The sequence below is a fragment of the Chanodichthys erythropterus genome, chromosome 22 (genome assembly GCF_024489055.1).
Source record: "Chanodichthys erythropterus isolate Z2021 chromosome 22, ASM2448905v1, whole genome shotgun sequence".
Classification (NCBI taxonomy): domain Eukaryota; kingdom Metazoa; phylum Chordata; class Actinopteri; order Cypriniformes; family Xenocyprididae; genus Chanodichthys; species Chanodichthys erythropterus.
In genome coordinates, this window is record NC_090242.1 from 3,661,978 (window position 1) to 3,682,924 (window position 20,947).

Genomic DNA, 20,947 nt, shown 5'->3' on the forward strand with positions numbered 1-20,947 from the left:
CAAAAGACTACAACAAGAAGAAATAAAGTATGCATCAATTTATATTTGTTGCTTGCTTTTATTTCACAATTTTGGGTTCTGGTACTTTAATGGTTTACAAAATTCTATCAACTGATTTACAGGCCAGTGAAAGATAATTCTGAGCACCAAAACATGTCAATGATATAGATTTCTCAAAACAAGGAATACGACCAGACTGTCTAACATTAAATAGAACATCACATTTGTTTAGTCAGTGACCCATAACAGTTATTTCAAACCTAGTGTGAGTCTAAAGTAGGTCTACAGGTCACTTTCTCTCATGGTTGAACCTCGTGCCTCCAAATCAGCTCCAATCCCAATGTCTGGTCCTCAAAGGATCAGGAGAACTGTGTGTGCATGACTCCATCATGTCTTCCTCTGTTCTTGGAGCTTTTCAGGACTGATGACACGACCCTTTTAGTGGAGAAGGGTGGACTATCGACCTTTGTAGTGTTTCCAGCTATTGCTGAACATTCTCATTGTCTCAGTCCCATCAGTAGCTGCTTTCATGCCCGGTGAGTATGTACAGGTTACTCATGGCAGACGGATCATCCGTAGGAGTACTTTGCAAGATAATATCCCTGTGGTAACATTATATTATTAGTATATGATAACATTTTTTTTTTTTTCGTTTACCAAACATGTTGCTCAATTACAGTGTGAAAACATACCTAGTTGTTCCCAAAACCTGAAAAACTCGACTTCTGTCTGTGATCTCCTGGGTAACCTGAGATAAATAATTTTTCATCATTTTTATCTTTCTTCCTCATACATCAGTGAAGCCATCATTGTTATGGATGTCAGCTTTACCTCATTAGTTTGTAAACTCCTTCCTTTCAGACCATGTTTCCAGAAGGCAAGAACACTGTCCTGTAGGCAAACTGTAAAGACAACTGCATTACTACCAAATGCAACAGAAAGAGGTAAACATTATGTCTACAGTCTGACAGGACTTACCCAGCGTCTGAATGGAAAACTCAAAAGCAAGTTCAGAGGTCTTCTGATGGCTCGGACATGCCTGCAGATTCACAACCTTCACTGTGTCTGAAAAAGAATGCTCTGTTAATGGATTTAGTTCCTTGATTTGTAAAAAGCACAAAAATCGAACTGACAATAAAGCACTTAAAATGGAAGTCTATGGGGCAAGACACTGCAGTGAAATTAATTTAGATTTTTGTGTGTTGTGTGTGTGTGGGGGGGCATAAAGTCAAAAATGTTACAGTGTTACAACTGTCCTGATAAAAGGATGTAATTAAAATGATGAAATTCTTTGAAAGGAAAACCTTAAAGTCACAGTAAGTTTTGTGCCAGAGGTGACTTTTTCAAAACAATAACAAAGGCTTAGCTTGATAACGCCATGAATGAGCCTGAGCATGGAATCATGGTAGTTGTTGTCTTCCGCAGCCGATGGAAAGCAATATGACAATATGGGTGGATGAGCTAATGTATTAAAGTTTTATTAACTTTACTGTCTCTCTCTCTATAATTAATTCAAATAAATGCTATAATTGAAATAAATGTAATCTTACACGCTACCTACAAAGTCCCTTTAAGACCAGTCATTTTCTAAACGCTTGAATCATTTTTTAGGCTGGATCAACCTAATGCGCGTCTCTTGTGCCTCATTTCGGAGGCGCGAGTCTGACTGTTTCTATAGAAACCAGAGCTTCTAACCGCTGCTGCAGTGATGCGATGACTTTACCAATCAGCGACTGGCTCTTATTTAGAAGGCGGGACTTATTCCGCCATATTGCGCGTTGCACTTTCTCCCATTCATAATAATATGACACGTCTTGTGTTATTCTATAGTCTTTGCTATCTATCTCTGTGTCTGATTCAAAGCAAGCAGAATTCTAGACCTAACAAGTCGTAACTGGCAAAAATAACCGTCAATTTTCTTCCAGTCAAATATTGCATTGCAAACATCAATAACAGCTTTAAAGGGATAGTTCACCCAAAAAATGATCCCATGAATTACTCACTCTCAAGCCATCCTAGGTGTATATGAATTGCGTAGGTTGTCTTATTTTAGACTATAACGATTTAAATATGGATCTTTTTCTTACAAAAATGCATCGCTTTGCTTCAGAAGGCCTTTATTAACCCCCTGGATTACTGATGGATGAATGCACTTTATTTGGGCTTCAAATTCTCAAGCTCCATTCACTACCATTATAAAGCTTTGAAGAGCTTTATATTTGATTAGCTTATTTTATAATATAACTCTTGATTGTGTTTGACTGAAATAAGATATCATATACACCTAGGATGGCTTGAGGGTGAGTATATCATGGGATAATTTTCATTTTTGGATGAACTATCCCTTTAAGTTGTCAATGCTACAACAAATAAAGCTCTCTGATTTTGCTATGTTTGCCACCTGACAAAACAATATTGTCTCTGAGGCATGGTGAAATCAAGAAAACAAGAGATTCAAACAATAAGACTAACCATGTTGAACTATAACAATGATTCATTTTTTGTCGATAAAACAAACAGTTGCTCACCTATCTAATAAAACGCATAACATATTAAAACGTCTTTCTAAATGCAAAATGCTTCAAATGATTAAATAAAAACAAGTGACTTTCCAGTGTTGGGGGTAACTCATTACAAGTAACACAAGTTAAGTAATCAGATTACTTTTTTAAGTAACTAGTAAAGTAACGCATTCCTTTAAATTTACAACAAAATATCCGAGATACTTTTATAAATGAGTAACGCAAGTTAAGTAATCAGATTACTTTTTTTAAGTAACTAGTAAAGCATTCCTTTAAATTGACAACAAAATATCTGAGTTACTTTTAGAAATGAGTAACACAAGTTAAGTAATCAGATTACTTTTTAAGTAACTAGTAAAGCATTCCTTTAAATTGTCAACAAAATATCTGAGTTACTTTTATAAACAAGTAACGCAATTTAAGTAATCAGATTACTTTTTTAAGTAACTAGTAAAGTAACGCATTCCTAATAAATTTACAACAAAATATCTGAGTTACCTTCACATACTGTACTGTGTTGCATACATTTTTCATATTAAGTTCTTTGGTTTTTGAACTTTTCTTCTTCTTGTAAGATTAACTACTTTATCTACTTTCATCTCCTGTAAGATCACTTTACAGTAGTGAAATGAAAATAATTTTTCTTACAGTTTTTACACCCAAAATCCTTACTTGTCACACAATTTCTGAAACCTGACACTCAAACACCAGAACCACACACCAAATCTGCAAAACCATACACTAATTCTCAGCCTTCAACTCAGTTTTCAAATTCATAAAACACTTTTTGCAAAACACAACACACAATTCTCTATGTATCACACAAAAATCTAACAGGAAGTATCTTGATTTCCTTTTTCAAGCACAACCATTGCTTCTGTCCAACTACACATGGTTGATGTATTATTTGCAACCACAAATGCTTACAGTAAAAAAATAAATAGTTTGGTATCTTGTTTTCGTGTTTACGTGAATTATTCAACATCTCTCTGCCAATTACTTTCAATCTTGTACAGAAATGTACATAGGAGCTCATTAAAAAGAAGAGATTTAGGTTTTGAATAACTGTGTTTATGATATATCCAAAAATAAAATATTATGGCAAAGGTGTTTGCAACATAAAACAAATGTTTGATTTTGAGATGTGTTTGTGATATTTTGAATGCAGTGCTTAATTTTGTGATGTGAGGCATTTTGCATATAGTGTGTGCAGTTCTTGGATTTGTGAGTGAAGTTTTGAAAAAAAAGAGGCAAAGTTTTGTAAATGTGTGTAAGCAGTTGAAAAAAAACTGTATAAGTAAGGCAAGTTATACGGTGGCCCAGTAGTGCACAAAACAACAAAATTAAAAATGCAAACATAAGTTCACAACACAACGAAATCGAGCCACAACACAACGGAATAAAGCCACAACACAACGGAAATGCTCCCGACCACTAGGGGGCTCTCAGAGCTCGTTAACATTAGTATTCCTTGCCACTGTTCTATAAAGTCGACAGTCTTACAAAGATATCAAGACCATGATTAGTTTTAAGTATGTAAACGTTGTATATCGAAATGAAATATTAATTCAAAATCACTTGAATGCACAATAGCTTCATATTTATACCTGCGAATGATTTGACGCACTACCACGGATGAAGGGAATGTCTGACAATTCCACCAAGTGGTTAAAACATATAATTTGTATTCATTACAATGACTTTGTTTAACATTTAAAAACAGACATGTTCAAATTCCAAAGCTTGTTACTTCCTGTTGGTAAGACTGACAAGCTTTATAATTTGAACATGTCTGTTTTTAATGTTAAAATGTTAAATTTTTTTAAATGTTAAAAGTAATTTTAATGAATACAAATTATACGTTTTAACCACTTGGTGGAATTGTCAGACGTTCCCTTCATTATTCGCCGTGGTAGTGCTTCAAATCATTCACAGGTATAAATATGAAGCTATTGTGCACTCAAGTGATTTTGAATTAATATTTCATGTCGATATACAGTGGTTATATACTGTTGAAACTAATTGTGGTATTCATATCACTGCCAACTCTATAAAACATTGGCAAGGAATATTAACAATACCGAGCTCTGAGAGCCCCCTAGTGGTTGGGAGCATTTCTGTTGTGTTGTGGCTTTATTCCATTGTGTTGTGGCTCGATTTCGTTGTGTTGTGGCTTGATTTCGTTGTGTTGTGGCTTGATTTCGTTGTGTTGTGCCTTTATTTCGTTGTGTTGTGGCTTTATTCCGTTGTGTTGTGGCTCGATTTCGTTGTGTTGTGGCTCGATTTCGTTGTGGCTTTTTTTCGTTGTGTTGTGGCTTTATTTCATTGTGTTGTGGCTTTATTCCGTTGTGTTGTGGCTTTATTCCGTTGTGTTGTGGCTTGATTTCGTTGTGTTGTGGCTTTATTCCGTTGTGTTGTGGCTTTATTCCGTTGTGTTGTGGCTTTATTCCGTTGTGTTGTGGCTTTATTCCGTTGGGTTGTGGCTTTATTCCGTTGGGTTGTGGCTCTATTCCGTTGTGTTGTGGCTTTATTCCGTTGTGTTGTGGCTCAATTTCGTTGTGTTGTGGCTTTATTCCGTTGTGTTGTGGCTTTATTCCGTTGTGTTGTGGCTTTATTCCGTTGTGTTGTGGCTCTATTTCGTTGTGTTGTGGCTCTATTCCGTTGTGTTGTGGCTCTATTCCGTTGTGTTGTGGCTCTATTTCGTTGTGTTGTGGCTCGATTCCGTTGTGTTGTGGCTCTATTCTGTTGTGTTGTGGCTTTATTCCGTTGTGTTGTGGCTTTATTCCGTTGTGTTGTGGCTCTATTCCGTTGTGTTGTGGCTTTATTCTGTTGTGCTGTGGCTCGATTTCGTTGTGTTGTGAACTTGTTTGTTTTTTTAATTTCGTTGTGTTGTGCACTACTGGGCCACCGTAAAGTTACTTTGTTTTCCCATTTTTGAATGGCAGCACAGCTGAAAGGTTTGAGCTGCGCCCTCTACTGTACAGATGTGATTTTGCATTTCCTTTAGCCTGAGGATTATTCATTTCACTTTTGCTGTAAAAGGGTCTTTACATTTGCCAAAAATAGAACAAACAAACAAGCAAGCCCCGCCACATTACTTTCCATAAAAAATAACGCAATTAGTTACTTTTTAGGGAGTATCGCCATTGTAATGCATTACTTTTAAAAGTAACTTTCCCAACACTGGTGATTTCTTACTTTCCAGTGCGATGAGAACTGTGTCCCTGTCGAGTTGAATCACTTGCTTGACCTCCAAAGACTCACCATCTGTGAAGTTACATAATTCCAGTCAAAAAAAAACACTATATGACATTGTGTAGTTTATTGGAACAATTCTTTATATAAATAGGTTTTGTTGTAAAAAATAAAACAGTTGTTTTGTAAAACTCATGCAGTACAGTGAGTTTACAGTATTTTGTGCTCGATTGTTGATGTAGAAACACATGTACAGTACGTCACCTGGCAGACTTTGTGGCGTGTCATCCAGGTGGATGATGTCAAAATACATCTGTCCAGTGGTGTCACTTATGCGGGGGCGGCTTCTCACCCCTACACAGACCTGTGGCAGCTCCTCTGTTTCCTGTACAAGGAGCTCAAAGATGGGCAGAGACTCTGGCAGACTGAGTGCAATGTGCTAAAGGAGACATGAAAGTTATGTAGCAGCGCAGATATTTTTAATTTAACTATCACTCTTATATCTCATTTCTCACCTTAAGCTGCATGAACTTCTGCAGAGGATCATACCACATTAGAAGGACTAAACCAGATGGCACAGCGGCACACAGAAAGACGCTGTCAGTGTAGGGGTTTCGTACTAGAAGCAGAGAAATAAACATTAAGATGTGCACAAAATGCCTGGAGAATGATTCACACACTCCTACAGAGGTCACTGGTCCTCACCCACACTGCATCTTCTACAGCCCTTGGTGTCTGGGATCTTTACTGACATGGCGTACTTCCTGCAGAAAAAAAAAAGAGAATTATTGCCTAAATGACTAAAGTCTGACAAGAATAGTTATGGTTAGGGGAGTTCCTTGGGCACATCTTTTCTATCCTTAAAGGGATAGTTCACCCAAAAATGAAAATGTGATGTTTATCTGCTTACCCCCAGGGCATCCAAGATGTAGGTGACATTGTTTCTTCAGTAGAACACAAATGAAGATGATTTTTAACTCCAACCATTGCCGTCTGTCAGCTGTATAATGTATGTGGCGACCAGGGCAGGCGAGAGCCGTGAGGGAACGGTGCGAGGCCGGTGGCGCGAGTGTTAATGAGCTTCACCTGGGAGGCGCACCGGCCTTGAGTCCCTCACGGCTCTCGCCCGCCCTGGTCACCACAATGTGGGTCAATGGGAACACAATCTATAAGAGTCACAAAAAAAAAAACGCACAGACAAATCCAAATTAAACCCTGCGGCTCGTGACGACACATTGATGTCCTAAGACACGAAACAATCAGTTTGTGTGAGAAACCGAACAGTATTTATATACATTTTTTACCTCTTAAACACCACTATGTCCAACTGCCCTTCACATGCGGTTAGTGAGGTATGAATGCACTCTGACAACAGAAGTGATCTCTCGCACTCATTGAAGCAAAGCACGAGACATCAGTTCTGTCATCAGAACGTGTTTTCTGACCTCACTAACCAGATGTGGAGGGCAGTTGGACATAGTGGTGTTTTAGAGGTAAAAAATGATATAAATACTGTTCCGTTTCTCACACAGGCCGATCGTTTTGTGTTTTAGGACATCAATGTGTCGTCACGAGCCGCAGGGTTTAATTTGGATTTGTCTTTGCATGTTTATTTTGACTCTTATAGACCCTTTAACAGCCCACGTGATCAAATAGTTGCACGCGCATTTTGGCAGCGGAAGTGTTGTTGTTGCCTATTTGTTTTAACTCTGAAAGTTTTTCAGGGCTCTCAAGTGTAATGCACTGAGCGTGACAGTCACTCATTTCGGTCTTTTGTCACGCACTCCCGCCACACATTGTATTTCTCTATTATTCATATATTTAATATTCCGCTGCGCCGGGCAGGAATCAAGCGCGTCTCCTCTGGAGTAGCCTGCCACTTATCAGCCAATCAAAAAAAAGAAAGAGGCTACACAGTAGCCAATCAGAAAATAGCACTATTGTATCTGGGTAAGATTTAACGCAACAACCAATGAAAAAAAAAAAAACATATCCTGGAATTGTTCACCATCATCCTCGTTCACCCACAGAGGAAAACACTGGAGCTCTGAGCATCAACTTTGAGCACAGAGTCAGTCATGATCTCCTATTTTAATGTTACAACAAATTCACAGCTTGTTTGACAAACAATGACAACTTGACTGCTGTTAGAGAATGTTTCCCAGATAATCAGCATCAGTTTTTCATGAGTGTCTGAACTTAGTCAACAGTTTTACAGCTTGTTCACTGAAAACACCTGCTCAGTAGTCTAGACCTAGTTATATTTTCGTTATCACACGATGACTGACATTTTGTCACATTAAACATATCTCTCTCCAAATAGGCTTAATAATTTTATTAGCACTAAATAAATTATTGTGTATTACATCGTCAATGTTATTGGTCACTTTAAAAATCATGTCATGTTGTTGGATATTTGTCATTCTTGCCTGTCTTTAAAGCTTGAGAGCCCTGGTTTATGTATATATATCTGGCCACTGTATTTGGCCATCTGCTACGTCTTCTATCCACTCAACTACACGGATCTGATAGCCGGATACCATTTGATAAAACTTATTTTAAAAAGTTGACTTTATCTGTCTGTGTTGCTTAATCCGCTCGTGAAGCTGTAGATATATATATCACTTTCGGAGTTGCTAACACGTTAGAACCTATGGGGAACAACACCACTTCCGTTGCCAAAATGCACGCGCATACGTTGCTACGTCATCATTGTGTACAAACAGTAAAAGGGTCTATAGATTGTGTTCCCATTGACACGCATTATACGACTGACAGACCGTAAAAATCATCATTTATGTTCTACTGAAGAAACAAAGTCACCTACATCTTGGATGCCCTGTGGGTAAGCAGAAAAACATCAAATTTTCATTTTTAGGTGAACAATCCCTTAACTGTTTGCTAAAATTTAATTTTTTTTATTTCCTTATTTCTTAAATGTATAATATATTTTAAATAATACATATTTTCATGGACAGACTGACAGAAATGTGTGACTTTACAAACCTTGCGTTTATCTTTGTGCTCAAGCGGTGTGCGTTAATGGCGAGATGTCCCTGTCTACGCTGCATATTTCTGCGGTACTCAAAAAGTGTCGGGAGACTATGAGAAGTCAACTGTGATGACTTTCCTGTGGACAGAGGAGAGCAGGGAACCAGACTGACAATTAATGAAGACATTAGATCTTTGTGGAAGATTGAATACAGTCGTATTAATAATGCTGGACATACCTGAGACGGACATAAGCACGTTGTTCATCACGTACAACCAACTGCATCTCTGAGGAAGCAACTGGAAAAGAAATTAAATCTTATACACTCTTTCATGGGCTAATTGATCTAGTAAATTACACTATCGGTCAGAAGTTTGGAAACATTACTATTTTTAATGTTTTTTGAACGAAGTTACTTATGCTCATTAAGGCTGCATTTATTTAATAATAAATACAGAAAAAATAGTGAAATATTATTACAATTTAAAATTATGGTTTTCTATTTTATTATACTTTAAAATATAATTTATTTCTGTGATGAAAGCTGAATTTTCAGCATCATTACTCCAGTATTCAGTGTCACACGATCCTTCAGAAATCAATGTAATATACTGATTTATTATCAATGTTGGAAACAGTTGTGCTGCTTAATATTATTTTATAATCTGTGATACTTTTTCAGGATTCTTTGATGAATAAAAAGTTAAAAAATATCAGCATTTATTTAAAATAAAAATCTTTTGTAACATTATACACTACCGTTCTAAAATTTGGGGTCAATAATTTTTTCTCTTTCTTTTTTTTGAAAGAAATTAATACTTTTATTCAGCACAGATGTGTTAAATTGATAAAAAAAGTGATAGTAAAGATTTATATTGTTAGGAAATATTTATATTTTGAATAAATTCTGTTCTTTTTAACCTTTTATTCATCAATGAATCCTGAAAAAGTATCACTTTTTCCAAAAAAATATTAAGCAACACAACTGTTTTCAACATTGATAATAACTGAGTATCAAATCAGCATATGTATATACACATACATACATACACATACGCATCAATATCTTATCTAATTTATTATTCATAATGCATTATATATTTAAATCAAATGCAATTATATATGACCTTTCTATAATTATAATTATATTAATACAATGGTTATGTATTAATATAATTATAATTATAGAAAGGTCATATATAATTGCATTTGATTTAAATATATAATGCATTATGAATAATAAATTAGATAAGATATTGATGCGTATGTGTATGTATGTATGTGTATATACATATGGATATATATATATATATAATATGATTAATTTATATATATATATATATATATATATATATATATATATGGATGTAGTGTATGTATGTATGTGTATATGTGTGTGTATGTATATGTGTATATATATATATATATATATATATATATATATATATATATATATATATATATATATATATATATATGTGTGTATATATATGTATATGTAATGTGTATGTATGCATGTATGTAGGTGTGTATATATATGTATAGGTATGTGTGCATATACATTATATGATGAATGAATATGACTATAATATAATACTGGTCTCTGAAAACATATTGTGATTTTAGCTCACTGTTTATCATGATTATATTATAACGGTTATCAGGTTATTATAGTAGTTGGATTTGATAATAAGATAATGTTATAACCTCCAGTGTAGGCTTAAGTATGTAGTGTGGTATATGGTATATGATCAATATATTATCTAAATAATGTCTAGGTTTGATAATTGCTGCTGTTATGATTATCATCGTTGTTATTATTATTATATCAATATATAACAATTTGTGATCAGGAGCATGAATTAAATCAATTTTTTAAGAAAGTGGTGACAGTGTTGATGGTAATAAATATAGAGATAATTACATGGAAAAACAATTATAAATATCTTTGCATACAACATAATTCTTAGATCAGGGCTGGCAAGTGGTGGCTCTGTTGCTTGGAGAGCGCCCCCTTCTCGCAGCTGACTCGCCAAAATCTTGTCTCTTTTAATGCACAGCATAGACAAACAGGTAAAGGGTGGTCCTGTTGTTAGGGGTTTGCTTCTCTCTGACAGCAGTTTCACACGAACACCTGGCCTCCGTTAATGAACAACATACACAATCTAATTTAATTATTATTAACATCAACACCATTAAGCCATCATAAATATTTAAATATTTAATACATTGTCGTGAAATAGTAAGTTATAGTATATTATATATAATTGGAAGTATTTTCACAATTCTTAATTAATATATTGATATATGATGATATACAATGGTAATATGAGTAATATTTAAAGTAAAATTATAGAAAGAAGTATCTACATTGCATATGTGTGTAATGTATAATATTAAGATGTAATTTTTAGTGTATAATGTACAACATAGGTCAGATATTGTAACTATTCATTAGGATGAATAGGGGGTGGGGTTAAATAAGTTCGTCTTCTTCCCACTCCTTTTCGAGCTATATTATATATAAACTGTGAACATCTCTGAAATATATTATAGATACTATTATTTCAATTATTTTCTTTTTTTTTTTTTTTTTTTTTCCTTTACCCAATGTGGGTATAATGTATAATACTGTACAATATATTCATCTTTCTGTGTACAATATTTTTATTTCTATGGCTCGAAATAAAGTAAAAAAAAAAAAGTAAAGTAAAAAAAGCATATTAGAATGATTTCTGAAGGATCATGTGACACTGAAGACTGGAGTAATGATGCTGAAAATTCAGCTTTGCATCACAGACATAAATTGTATTTTAACGTATATTAAAATAGAAAACCATAATTTTAAATTGTAATAAAATTTAACAATATTATTGATTTTTTTCTGTATTTATTATGAAATAAATGCAGCCTTAATGACCATAAGAGACTTCGTTCAAAAACATTAAAAATAGTAATGTTTCCAAACTTTTGACCAGTAGTGTATGTAAGCTTGTTTCTGCCTCAGAATAAAAATAAAAGATAACTGTGAATTTATCTCAAAAAGTAACTTTTTAATATTATGTAACTTTGTATCTTTTATGTCTTGTAATGACGCCTTAATAGGGGCTTTTGCACCTGAGGAGCCTTTTAATAGCTCTTATATAACTATTGGCTGAAATACCTGGATTTTGGCATGTTCACACTGCAGGAACTAGGAATGATTTTAGTTATAGGAACTCCTTTTGGGGGAACTAAATTAGCTAGTACTTCAGAGTAGGGTTTAAACCAGCACTATATGAACTATCAGTGACGTGAGCGTACGTTGATTGGTCAAATGCACGTCAAACACACATTTTTAAAAAGCCGTGTAAACATATTTACTTCACGAACATGGAAAACAGCGATAACTGCATTTACCTGTTGTCTGCAGTGTTGCAGTGCCTCGATGATATGCTATACTGAAAGTTGTCATAGATTTCATCTCTTAGCCCCACTTTTTGCTCGTTCAGTCATGTAAATTATGCGTCTACATTCCATCTACATTAACACAAAACCCACGACACACAACAAACACAGCATCCTCCATCCACCGGTTTTTAGTGTTTGTAAATGCCGCGCTTAAAGACGCCGCTTCAGAGTTCCTATTCCCGGTGCGAATGCAACATGGCCCGGGGGAGAAATTAGTTCTCGGGGAACTATCCTAGTGGCTAGTTCCTATAACTAAGTTCGGTGCGAAAGCCCCTATTATATCACAGTGTGAACTTTTTTTTTTCTTTCTTAAAAATCTTTTTCTCTGGGTTGGAAACAATTAAAGCATCCTCAAGTAAACTGAGTAAATATAGGAAAGATAAACTGGGTACCTTCTCCATAGTGTCCTCATGGAGCTCATTGAGGTTGAGGGTATAGATGCCCTCCTCTGCACCCATCACAAGGTATTGATCTATGGGTCAATATCAAAATACACTATTGAAACTAATAGGATTTGATGGCAAGGGAAGACTGATATACAACACTCATTTCTTTTGTATTTGGTATCTCTGTTACATAATGTGATTTCTGTAGCAAAATAACTAATAACTCTGATAAGGTAACAGTTAAATTGTATAATGGATGACTGTGAATGGTGGTGTATGGAAATGTAGAGTTGAATTGTGTATAAAAGAGCTTTTTAGTTCTATGTCTAAAACAAATGGCAATACATATATTTTGGAAAAAAAACAAAAAAAAAAAAACATACTTGGCTAAAAGAAACCTTCACAGTTATGTTTTTACACTATGTCTTGACTGAAACTCTGTTGTTATCCTTAACTAAATCTATTAAAAAAACAGTAATTTAAATAAAGCTCAAATAAAATAAAAGTATTAGATGAAAAACTTAAAATTAAACTACAAAATTAGAAATGCTGCCTTCCCAACTAAGTGCGATAAGGCTGCATTTACATTACATTGTCCATGTGACGTGATTCCATTTTTCCCCTATGTGGCACAGATCGGATATGACGCACAAATGTGTAAGCAGAAAAAAAAATAAAACGTTGATTCCGATATTCTCAGATCAGGTTCAGGCCTCATCCATATGTGGAAATAAATCTCATATGAATTGGATACATGCATTTGCATCTGCCATGTAAAGATCGGATATTCCCATCAATGCGAGTTGTACGTCATAGAAAACGACTGTGGCGAATGACATCAACTCAGGTGGTGATCACATGACTCTTTTCAATGCCACAATGGAGGATGAAGCCTCAACCCAATGTTTGCTGACCTTTAAAGGCCCACTGAAGAGTGTTGGAATGCACAGCATTATTCAATGTGTTGACATAATTTCCTGAAACAGGAAGACAGGGCGAGACATATCGAACAGCTCCTCCCCTTTTATAAAATAGCCGATAGCGTTTAGTATACATCACAGCTCGGCCAGAGCTGTTAAGCTTGGTAAAACCTCAGTTTTCTTCTAATCTCTAACCGTTTCTCCTCCTAATCTCCTCTATATCACTTTAAAATATAGCATTCTGTGCAGAATTCAAACGGGTCCGATACGTTTTGTGGTCTGCGCCGACTCACGCATATGATCCGTTCTGTGCTATCATGTCTCTGCAGACTGTGTGCGCGTTTGTGTGAAACCAGACTTCATTTGCCTCAATGGAAAGCATATTTACATCTGTCTAAATCGTTCCCTATCTCCTATATAGTGCACTATGTGCCATTAACCATGTAGAAAATAGTAAATGTGTGAACAAATGACCAACTTCAGCCGCAGCTTCAGCATCTATTTATAATGTAGGGGGAGGGATTTTAGATTCTAGAGAGTATTTGATTGGACAGAAAATCTGATGAGAAGCTGAAGTGCAGAGTGATGTCATCAAAATCATTGCTCCATTTTGGTGGAAATGAGAGACTGTAAGTTTTGAAAGCTTATATCTTCTAAATGCAAATTTTGTCATTGTTTTGGAGCACACCAGCTTATAGATAACAGTAAAGCTAACATATTCATACTAAATGCCAAAAAACTTCATTTTTGATATAATGGCGAATTTAAAGATGAAAAGCTTGTATCATCGTTTCATCTACATCCATTGCAAATCATGCTGTTTTTACTTCCTTTTTAGCATAAGCTTTTCCGGGTCAGTATTTCTAACCTTGGGTTGTTTCGCCAAGTGCATAATGTAAATGCAGATATCGGATATGGGTCACTTTCACTTCAGAAGATGTATTTGAATTTGAAAGACCAGTGTAAAGGCTTCCTAATTTTAAAGGGTTAGTTCACCCAAAATTGAAAGTATTGTCATTTATTACTCACCCTCATGCCGTTCCACATCCGTAAGACCTTCGTTAATCTTCGTAACGCAAATTAAGATATTTTTGTTGAAATCTGATGGCTCAGTGAGGCATGCATAGCCAGCAATGACATTTCCTCTCTCAAAATCCATAAAGGTACTAAAAACATATTTAAATCGGTTCATGTGAGTTCAGTAGTTCAATATTAATATTATCAAGTGACAAGAATATTTCTGGTGCACCAAAAAAAATAAAAAATAACGACTTATATAGTGATGGCTGATTTCAAAACACTGCTTCAGGAAGCATCGGAGCACAAATTAATCAGTGTATCGAATCTGCTGTTAGGAGTGCCAAAGTCACGTGATTTCAGCAGTTTGGCGGTTTGACACACGATCCGAATCATGATTCGACACAAAAGATTCATAACACTCCGAAGCTTCCTGAAGCAGTGTTTTGAAATCGGCCATCACTATATAAGTCGTTATTTTGTTTTTTTGCCGCACCAAAAGTATTCTTAATAACATTAATATTGAACCACTGTACTCACATGAACTGATTTAAACTATGTTTTTAGTACATTAATGGATCTTGAGAGAGGAAATGTCATTGCTCCCTATGGAGGCCTCACTGAGCCATCGGATTTCAACAAAAGTATCTTAATTTGTGTTATGAAGATGAACGAAGGTCTAACGGGTGTGGAATAAATGACATTATTTTCATTTTTGGGTGAACTAACCCTTTAAGTACTAAAACTAAAACTGAAAAAGAAAAAAAAAAGAATTAAAGTCAGCATGAAACGGCAGCTGCAATTGTCTTTTCTTTCCTATTGTAATGCATACTTTAATTATATAAGAAATTAATTAAATATGCTAACTAACTGTTAAGAAAAAAGCTGCTAACTCTGGTCTTACCTCTGGTCTTTGGCAGAACCCATGTAACAGCACAGTGAGTCTTTAATGGACAGCCGTTGAATACTTTGGAGAAGCAGGCCCCCATCTGGAAGACAATTTATGATGCATTACAGATCAATAAGCATGAAATTAAAACACGCAATTGAATTAGAAGAACATGATTCTCTGGACTTACATGTACATGTGGTGTAGGTGGCAGTCCATGGACAACGGATGACTGGTATCAATGAAAACAGAATGAAGTGTGAGAGACCAGTTGGCAACATTTAGACCTTTACACAGATTTTCATCAAGTTGTGATATGGTTTGACCTATGTAATATTTTCCTACTGATTTATCTACTTACTGAGTCGTCTGGTTTCCTCCTGAGAGTGCTCCATTCCGGGGAGAGAGGGGGGTCAGATGGGGGGAAATTATTCCTGCGTCCTCCTGGGTCTGGAGCGACAGAGCTCCCTGGTATCAAACCTGTTCAACACAGCGGGTGCATCCGTGTTTGGCTTTAAGGCTTGTATTATTTGTGTTCCATAAACTTTATTTATAAATTTATACATTTTATTTTTATTAAGTGGTGTGGCCTGATGCTTCAAGATCTGGGATGAAAAACAAAAGGCTGTAGGTTTGAACCATGAAAGTTGCTCATGTGTTCTGATTGGTTTTAAGTGCGTAGCTATGTGGTTGCTTAGGTGTTGTAAGTGATTTTAAAGACCCTGATATACTTTAAGCAAAATAGAAGAAGGAACTGTGTGACATCATTTCGTGTGACATCACTTAGAACAAAATAGTCCAAAACAACATTTGGGAAACATTCAAAACAAACTTTCCAGAAAAGTTCGCTCAGGTTGGTAAACACCTTCGGACTACCACTGGTCCGGGACGATTTCCTAACATGCAGGTATGGCTCTGGGACTTCGAATTCTTTGACATAGAAATTGGTTTGTTTCTTCTATTCAGTCCATCAAGGTCAGACAAGTAAAAACATGAACTCATTGGAGAGCTACTTTGAAGTTGTATTTCTAGTTGAAAGAGACACTGACCATGTTTTTCCATATTTAATTTATTAATATAATCTATTGTATAAATGCTACACACATTGCAGATATGTTCACTGAATATAAACCTAACAGACCACTCAGATCATTAGGATCACATCAGTTAGATATACCAAGGGTTCACTCAAAGCACGGTGAGTCCGCTTTTTGGTATTATGCCAGCCGCAGCTGGGACCAGCTCCCAGAAGAGATCTGTCACAGTCACCAGCTGGTGTGCCCAGGATGGCCACCAGAGGGCACTCCTCCCCAGACCTCTGCTATTCAGTCATGGACTACATTCCCCATAACCCTTTGTCTGGACTCATCAGCATTCAGCTGTTGCTCATTAGCCTTGTTAAAGGGATAGTTCACACCACTAGCTGCATCCGAAACTGGAAAATGCTGCCTTCTGAGGACACATTTCAAGGTAGTAAGGCATCAAGGCATGTCCGAATCCAATGTTAGCTTCACTTCCTGTCTCATGAGTAGTGATGGGCAGATCGAGGCTTCATGAAACACTGAAGCAGCTGAATCAAATGTGCCGTAATGATTCGAGGCTTCGAAACAATCTGACACCCGTCTCCACGGTGACCCCTAGTGGTCAGAGCAGTGCAAATGCAACAAAACTCAGGCCAAACATGCATTAAAAATACACTTTCACAAATGTATTGCAAAAGTTTTATTTTAAAGTAAAATCAATTAAATGGAATTAACTAATCATCTAATAAGATTAAATATAGAGTGTCTGTATAATTTGTGTTCTTTTATCAATTTTAAAGGCTTGTTTCTCTGTTCCATGGCTCAAGCTAAACAGGCCAATAAGAGATTAATAACTACCATTATTCATTTTAATTAATGTATAATTAAAACATGTACAAATGTATAAAACTGATCAGAGATCAGGTAAAACCATCGGGTAAAGCCCTAGACACTTGTTCAATAGTTCTCAGTGAATCTGCATGATTCATGGGCTCACTTTATCATCGCCCTCTGTTGGTGAACCACTGAAATTTCGAACTGTTTCGAAACAGTGATGACGTGATGAAGCCTCGTTTACTAAAATCACGTGACTTTGGTAGTTTTGATACACGCTCCGAATCACTGATTCGAAACAAAAAGATTCATGAAGCTTCGGAGCTTCATGAAGCAGTGTTTCGAAATCGGCCATCACTACTCATGAGATACCTTCCTCAGATAAATTTTTGAAGGAAGCATGGATATATCCTTAGCTGCCTTTGATATCCCACAATCCTGTGCTTTCCATTCTGTGACAGTTGAGCTAGAAACATAAAGATGGCGTCCGAAAAAAGTTTGCTGCTCAGTTTGTGCATAAATGTACGATTTTGACCAACATATTTCAATTTTGATATCATTTCTATCGAGAAATTACTACTGTAATAATTAAATATTTGTTTAGTTCTCACCAAAGCTTGCGCTATATTGCTGTAGATCATTAAACTGTTACGCTGCCTCAGAAGTCTGTCTGTTTCGTGAGGTGCCTTCATGCACAAATGCTGCCGTACAAGTCATTCTCTTATAAGAGAGTGAGGCAGCAAGACAGCTACCTAGGTTTTCAGACGCAGCCACTATGTCCAACTGCCAAAATAGAAGGATAGTATATAGTATATAGTATATTGGTGAGGTTTGAAAACGCGTTCTGATGATGGAAGTGATCTCTCGCGTGTATTCAATGAGTGCGAGCGATCACTTCCAGCATCAGAGTGCATTCAGACCTCACCAACTGGATGCTCAAGGCAGTTGGACATAGTGATGTATTAGAAGTAAAAAATGATATAAATACTGTTCGGTTTCTCGCACAAAACGATCGTTTCGTGGCGTGCCCTATTCGGACGGGATTAGTTTTACATGGGGAGGTGGGGGTAAAGTAATTATTACCAGAGCTTCTCTGTGATTTTAGTCCCATCCGAATGTGCCATCTCGGTAATCATTACGGACAATGTCAGTAAAGATTACGGCGACTTTCACCTTCTGTAAAAAGGTCCGGAAAAATTACCTCAGGTAATACTAATCCCGTTCGAACTGACCTGTAAATATGTACGGTAAAATTCTGTCATTTCCTGTTTAAAAGTAGTAGTTTTCTGCACATTTTTCAAGCATTGAAAGCACTTGAAGAAACATTCATTTGTGTTGTAGGTAGTGGGACAAGTCTGTGGCAAACCTCAAGCATTTTCTACATACCATTCATAGCGAAAAGAAGAGTGAAGCAATTGTCAGAGGCACAAAACTAATTTTATCTTTAGCTAAGTGCCTATTACCATCATAATCCAATCAGAATTTAATTAATGAATCGGATCTAACTGTTATTTATAGTTTATATATATAGATTATATGTTTGCGCACCTGGTATCGGGAAGCAACGTATACCCACATGACGACAGGGAGGTGACGGCAGTGCGTAAGTCGAGTTACTCCTCCCACTTCTGCTAGTTTTCCTGAGATGTCTTGTCCCGTGCGAACTGGCCAATTAATATTACAGACATCCTGAGGTCAAATTACTTTACTCCACCTCCCCATGTAAAACTAATACCATCCAAATAGGGTTTTAGGACATCATTGTGTCGTCACGAACCGCAGGGTTTAATTTGGTTTTGTCTGTGCATGTTTTTGTTACTCTCATAGATTTTGTTACCATTGACATGCATTATACGACTGACAGACGGCAACGGTTGGAGTTAAAAATCATCATTTGTGTTCTACTGAAGAAACAAAGTCACCTACATCTTGGATGCCCTGGGGGTAAGCAGATAAACATCAAATTTTCATTTTTGGGTGAACTATCACTTTAACTCTGTCTATATAAGCCTGGTTTACTCAGTCATTCTTTGCAAAGTCTTGTATGTGTCTCCACTGCATTTCTAAATGCACGGTCTTTGGTTTCTCATGTTCATGGTTTTGACTTTCTGCCTGTTTTTTGTTTGTTTGTTTTCCCATGTATGGCTCAGCTAAACAATTCAATAAGGGACTATTGACTACTATTATTCCTTTTAAATATACTAATATCTATTTAAAATGTCTACAAATGTATTAAACTGATCAAATATCAGGTAAAAACAATAACCACTTGTTTCGCCACTGGGGGGGCGATCTCAGTGAATCAACATGATTCATTGGTTCACAGAGATCGCCTCCCCAGTGGTTAAACATTGAAATTTCGAAACGTTTCGAAACAGTTATGACGTAAGCCTCGTTTACTGAAATCACATGACTTTGGCAGTTTGATACACACTCTGAACCACTGAATCAAAACAAAAGATTCGTAAAGGTTTTGAAGCTTCATGCGTTTTGAAATCGGCCATCACTACTTGGAGCAAAGCAAGCAGTGATAACAACGAGGTTGGACGTTTTTTAAGTTGGAGGAGAAAATGAAATGTTTTCCGCCCTACCGCGGTACTTTTTTCTGTCACGCATGACCTTTCCAACATGATTATGTAATGCGTGGCACATCGCAAAGCTAGTGCAAGATGAGCATTTGTGGTTAGAAATTTAATTTCTTTTTAGAAAATGACCGATTGTTTCGCTAGATAAGACCCTTATTCCTCATAGGGGACCTTGTAGAGCCCCTTGAAGCTGCACTGAAACTGACATTTGGACCTTCAGCCCGTTGTACCCCAGTGAAGTCCACTATATTGAGAAAAATCCTGGAATGTTTTCCTCAAAAACCTTAATTTCTTTTCGACTGAAGAAAGAAAGACATAAACCTCTTGGATGACATGGGGGTGAGTAAATTATCAGGAAATTTAAATTCTGAAGTGAACTAATCCTTTAAAATTAGGGGAAGTCTGACTGCTGCAGAATCATTTCGGCATTAATAACATTGCCGTTGAACCACATATAACGTATAACGTCACTGGTTTCCATCTCTTCCAAATTACAGTAGTTATGGCGTGACCGCAGCATAAGCTCGTTGTTTTGGTTAAGGAGGAACTGTAAAAGGTGGCTGCTGTTTCGGTTGCGGTGCACAGTGATTATGCACAGAAGTGTAGGCTAATACTGATGCTCCATTTTGTGTACATTTAACACCACTACTACTGCTTAGAAAAACAGAACTGTTTTCTAAAACGGAGGTATTCTGCAATCAAAGTGTGGTCATATGTACATACTCTTTGAATTGACTTATCTCACCTTCAGTTGGTGTTGAACAGAGGGAACCCAGACTGGTGGAATGACTGAGGAAGGAGGAGTCTGTGAAGAGGGAGGAGTTTGTGAGGAGTGACAGGTCAGACAGCGTTGAACCAATCAGCAAAGCTGATTCACTGAGTATGGCAGGGTTAGTGTCAGGGGCGGGGTCCTTCAGAGGGGTGGAGCCAATAAGAGGTGAGGAGAGGGAACAGGGAGTGGGCGCCATTTTCTCTTGATTGGAAGGGCAGTGGGTTGTTGATTGTGGAGAAGACACTCTCTTCACTGTCCCATATTTATCCTCTTCATCCATTGAGTTCTGTGGATTAAACAGACATGAATTATGTCATTCTACAAGACATTTGACTTTTACAGCTAACTTTTATTTCATTGTTT

At 36.5% G+C, this 20,947-nt stretch overlaps 1 protein-coding gene across 2 annotated transcripts in view; it reads right to left on the reverse strand.

Annotated features, from left to right (window-relative positions):
• Window positions 1-32: 32 nt before the first annotated feature.
• map4k6 (mitogen-activated protein kinase kinase kinase kinase 6) overlaps window positions 33-20,947 on the reverse strand; it is a 46,272-nt gene continuing 25,357 nt past the window's right edge. For both annotated transcript variants that reach the window (XM_067376989.1, XM_067376990.1), the window contains exons 18-32: window positions 20,558-20,870; window positions 15,733-15,851; window positions 15,562-15,603; window positions 15,387-15,471; window positions 12,552-12,631; window positions 8,948-9,008; window positions 8,724-8,847; window positions 6,423-6,481; window positions 6,233-6,336; window positions 5,982-6,156; window positions 5,721-5,789; window positions 979-1,065; window positions 832-902; window positions 693-748; window positions 33-602 (exon numbers count right to left, since the gene is read on the reverse strand). In XM_067376989.1, coding sequence (XP_067233090.1) covers window positions 515-602; window positions 693-748; window positions 832-902; window positions 979-1,065; window positions 5,721-5,789; window positions 5,982-6,156; window positions 6,233-6,336; window positions 6,423-6,481; window positions 8,724-8,847; window positions 8,948-9,008; window positions 12,552-12,631; window positions 15,387-15,471; window positions 15,562-15,603; window positions 15,733-15,851; window positions 20,558-20,870 — 1,533 coding nt within the window. In that variant the 3' untranslated portion in view covers window positions 33-514. The remainder of the gene's footprint in view (window positions 603-692; window positions 749-831; window positions 903-978; window positions 1,066-5,720; window positions 5,790-5,981; window positions 6,157-6,232; window positions 6,337-6,422; window positions 6,482-8,723; window positions 8,848-8,947; window positions 9,009-12,551; window positions 12,632-15,386; window positions 15,472-15,561; window positions 15,604-15,732; window positions 15,852-20,557; window positions 20,871-20,947) is intronic.